Source organism: Ictidomys tridecemlineatus, chromosome 8 (genome assembly GCF_052094955.1).
Source record: "Ictidomys tridecemlineatus isolate mIctTri1 chromosome 8, mIctTri1.hap1, whole genome shotgun sequence".
NCBI lineage: Eukaryota > Metazoa > Chordata > Mammalia > Rodentia > Sciuridae > Ictidomys > Ictidomys tridecemlineatus.
In genome coordinates, this window is record NC_135484.1 from 45,500,636 (window position 1) to 45,504,969 (window position 4,334).

General features: G+C 40.9%; 1 protein-coding gene across 5 annotated transcripts in view; it reads right to left on the reverse strand.

Moving 5' to 3' along the window:
- Kpna5 (karyopherin subunit alpha 5) overlaps nt 1–261 on the reverse strand; it is a 37,490-nt gene extending 37,229 nt beyond the window's left edge. For 4 of the 5 annotated variants that reach the window (XR_013424921.1, XR_013424920.1, XR_013424919.1 and 1 more), the window contains exon 1: nt 48–259. Coding sequence is in view for 2 of the 5 variants with exons in the window: in XM_078019339.1 (XP_077875465.1) it covers nt 48–51 (4 nt within the window). In the remaining 3 variants the exon portion in view is untranslated. Of the gene's footprint in view, nt 1–47 lie in introns of all 5 variants that reach the window. The other variant, XM_078019340.1, reaches the window with a different exon arrangement.
- Nucleotides 262–4,334: the final 4,073 nt, after the last annotated feature.

Genomic DNA, 4,334 nt, shown 5'->3' on the forward strand with positions numbered 1-4,334 from the left:
GACCAAGCCTGGATTTCCCCAAACTGGCCTGTGTCACTCCCACTTACCCATTAATGTGATATTCTCCGGTGCCCTGACTCCAGTGCGGGCGGAGATAAGGTCGGCTTCAGGTAACAGAGTGGCGGTCGTTTCTAACCTAGCGTGAGCGTAGCGACCCGGTTCGCATTCCAAGATGGCGGCCACCTGAGCCCCTTCCCCGAGACCCCGAGGCTTGGCTCCCAGAAGCCCTTGCGCTCGGCGGCGGCGGCAGCGGCGGCGGTGGTGGAGGCGTGGCCGCACAGACTAGCAGAGGGGCGGGGTGAAGTGCACGCCTCAGCCACGCCCACTCAAGGAGAAGCGGCCTGACGGAAGCCTAGGGTTCTTCAGGCTTGTGGTGACCAGGTTATGCGCTATTGTCCATAGCTTAACACGTGTTAAGGAGGCGAGTTCTGATTCATTCATTCATTCATTCATTCATTCATTCACCTATCCATCCTTCAACCTAGTATTGATTGAAAGCCTAATCTATGCCAGCCACTGTTTTAGGTATTGGGGATCCAGTACTAAAAACAAAACAAAACGGCAAAAATTCCAGCCGCATGAAATTTACACCTTGTCTTTCACCTTCATGAACTTCTCCCTATATGCTCATTTGTTTCAAGCTTCTTAATTGGCCATTCATATATAATCTGGGGTTCTATAATATCTGCAAGGTTTTGACAAATATGTAGTCACTGATGTATGTAATGAATAGTAATTCCAGATCAAATGCTCTAGAAATCTATCCCAAATACACAGTCCTTAAGCCACCCTGTAGATCAAAAACCAGTATTGAAAACAGACTAAATTCTAGATGTGATGCTAGGCACAAAATTCACAAGATACATAGCGATAATTCCTATCCTGAAGACATTTGCAATATTTTAGGAGGGTGAAGGGGAACATGACAAATTGTTAGTTTTACTATGTTCAACAGTTGAAAAATAAGCAAATATTTAACTGTGCTTATGTGTGGCTGAGAAACAAAGAGAGCTGCTTGATTGACAAATGAAACATGGGCAGGGCTTTTGAAGTATTAATAGGATTATATCTACCTTAATCTCTTAGCAACTCTCCCCCTTTTCTATTTCCTTTTTCTGCTCCCTCCAGAGAAACAAAATACACAGACCTGGTAATTGCCTCATCATAAAACTGTTGTGACTACATTTCACCCAGTAGAATAATCTCCCCACTTTAAGATCCATCACTTAATTATATCTGCAAATTCTTGTCATTTTAGATTTGGAGAGGCAGAGAAATATAAATGTACATGTTCAATCTACTACATTTACCCACAAAATCCCCAGAATGCTTTTTTAAAAAAGAAACTGTTCATCATCGGATCATGCATCCATCCTTAAAGAAAAATGAACAACACAACACCATGTCCCTGAATGCCCCCCTATAAATTCCCCCAAACCTTCCCAAATTATGGAAACAATGACAGTACTTGGGCTAAATATGTCTAAATGCCTATTATCACACAGAACACTGGCTCACCCTTTCTCTTATACCCTGAGAACTAGGGCAAGTTAATGTTATCTGTATAAAGTTATTTTCTTGTTTTAACATCAGGACTGTTGCTCCTTGGGAAGCTGGTCACACAAACAAACTAAACAAGCTAATACTGATTATATTACTGCTTCTACAGGGTAACATATAAAACCCCTTTTTCAGTGGTGACTGAGGTAGAACTGAAGGCACTGTGGAAAGGACACATATCATTCGACCCACTGGTCACCGCTGAACAAAAAACTGAGGGAGAAGAGGCACTGCTTGGCAAAGCACCTTCAGGGACAGGTGCTATCTGTTCAGTCTGTCACTTCTGGATCTTCCCCTTAAGCATTTATCAATAAAGCCTTATGCCTGTGTCCTCAGGTATTAGGCTTATATCTATCAATAGGTGGCCCATTCAGGACGATCTTTCTTCCTAAGAGACACTGGTGGTAAGATCAATGTAGTATGGCCCATACTTAAAGGGCCAGTATCAGATACTAGAAAAAGAAACTCAGAAACAGTGAACCAGAGGAACCCTGAAACCATGGCTGACAGACGGGAACCTTTAAAACAGACAGATCTGCTCATACAGAATTTCTTCCACTTACAGTACATCTGACAGCTCGACTCCAACTGCAAGACTGTATAATTTGGAAAACTATTCAAAGCCAGATTGTTACAGTAAAATATTATCTTTTTCTTAGGCTTATAAGTATAGGTGGCCCTTTCTTCACCTCACTTTACTCTAACAGACCAACTCCAATTGCAAGATTGTACAAAAAAGAAACAGACAACCAGAAAGGATCTGACTGACAGATGGGGACCTTTTAAAGAGCAGCCAAGAACTTTCCCAAGAGACTACTCATAAAATCAACATGTCTTAAAAGAGGTAGTAACAGACACAAACAAAAACATAGACATATAGAAGGAATTTCCAAATTCAAGACCAACAAACCAATGAGAACCTAGAACAGACCTGAAATAAGTAAATATCTCTAGGTTCTCAAGTCCTGCTTGACCATGTCTCCTACACCTGTGGCATCACAGATGTCACCACAGAATGGGATCAGATGTTCTCATGAAGAGGAACCAGATGTGTGGAACCGAGAGTCTCAATGCCTGAGGAACTCACCAGTTGGCCAACAATGTGGCTACTTTACTAAGTTCAGTTTCCTTTTTTTCAAAGTGGCCCAAGATGGAGCAACCCTACAATTCAGGAGAGAAGGAAGGCTGGGGTTTCTGATGCAGAAAAAGCTCAGGCAACTGCTGGGAGAGTCTCTCAGTCCCTCCCCTTACTCACAGGAATAGTTCCTCTGATTTCACCTGAGGCAGACTTTCCTAATTCCTGCAATTGGCCCTCAACAAGTTCTCCAACCACCTTGCATCATCAGCACATGAAAGTGGGGCTGCTTGGAGAGTCAGGCCTGCCCAAGAAACAGAGGTTGCTGTTGAGTTCCATCTGGGTTGCCAAATTTTTTACTAAAAGTTAAGTCCTTGTCCCCAACCTAACAATGAGGACACAGTTTTGAGAAAAAGGGAAAAGAAGTTTTATTGATTTGGTATCAATGGAGAAACACAGAGGACTCCTGTCCCAGAGGCTATGATTCTGTCCCTCAAGGGGAGCAGGGGACTTTTAAAGAGGTGATTCAAAAACTACATTTCACGTGTTCTGTCCAGAGTTGTAATTCATTTGTTAATTTGGGAGCTCTTTTGGTGCCACCCACAAAAATCTGAATTACTGCATTCCTGAGGTGGTGTATACTCAAGGACAGATGGGAAAGAAAGGTAATCCTATTTCCTCTGAGATTAGGGAGGAGGAAGGGATTGGGGAGGTGTAGAAGAAAGGAAGAGAAACATGTTCTTTTAAAAATAAGTCACAGTGGCAGAGCAATAAGGCTATATTCAAAGCATAAAATGGACCACTGTTACAAACCTATCCTGCTGCCCTGGCACAACTAGGCTTTGGATATGACATAATGTATCCACCTATTTAAATATCCCAGTAACTTTTTTAAGGTCCTACAATGATCTGATCGCTATCTACAACTCTGGCTTTCTCTTGTAATTATTCTTTTCTATAGCACATTTTGCTCTAATTCCAAAGTGTTTTGTTTTGACTGTAGCCTTAAAACTTCATTGTTGTCATTTTATCTGACTGAAATGTTCGCATGTTGTTGATGGGTTTGTTCATCAGCACCCTCCCCTCCTCACAGAGACCTAACATTAATTTCTCTTTAAGCCAATTTTAGTTATCTTCATAGCAGTTGTGAAGATTAGTTTATTACTTATTTATCTTCTATGACTCACCAGAATGTAAACATTAATTGTTCCGGATGTTGTGTATTTTGGTTACTGCTGCAGCTCTACTTTCAAAATGCCTTTCCCCCCATATTTTTAAAATTAGTATAGAATGACTTTTTAAGGTACAGCTTTTTAATATTTGTTGAATATGGTCTGAAAGACAAATATTAGCTTTGGGTGATATTTTAACAATGAGGAAAAAAAAATCTTAGTTATTCTCCAAAACTGTGGTACACATTTTCTAGCTTGACACCTACACAGACCGTTTATTGATACTAGAATAGAGGACTACTCTAGACAATGAGTAAGTTAGGCTTCTATTTGCTTTAAGACCCACCCAATATATTTGCTCAAATGTGGTATTAAAATCCTTAGAGTCTTATTTCTCTTCTTAGTGGATCAGGTGTTCAACTGTTAATGACAGGATCAAATCTGCTATAGGGAAAGATGCAAAAAATCCAAAAACGAAACAGAAAACAAACAAAATCTCCAAAGCCTACAACTCCCAGAATGCACTG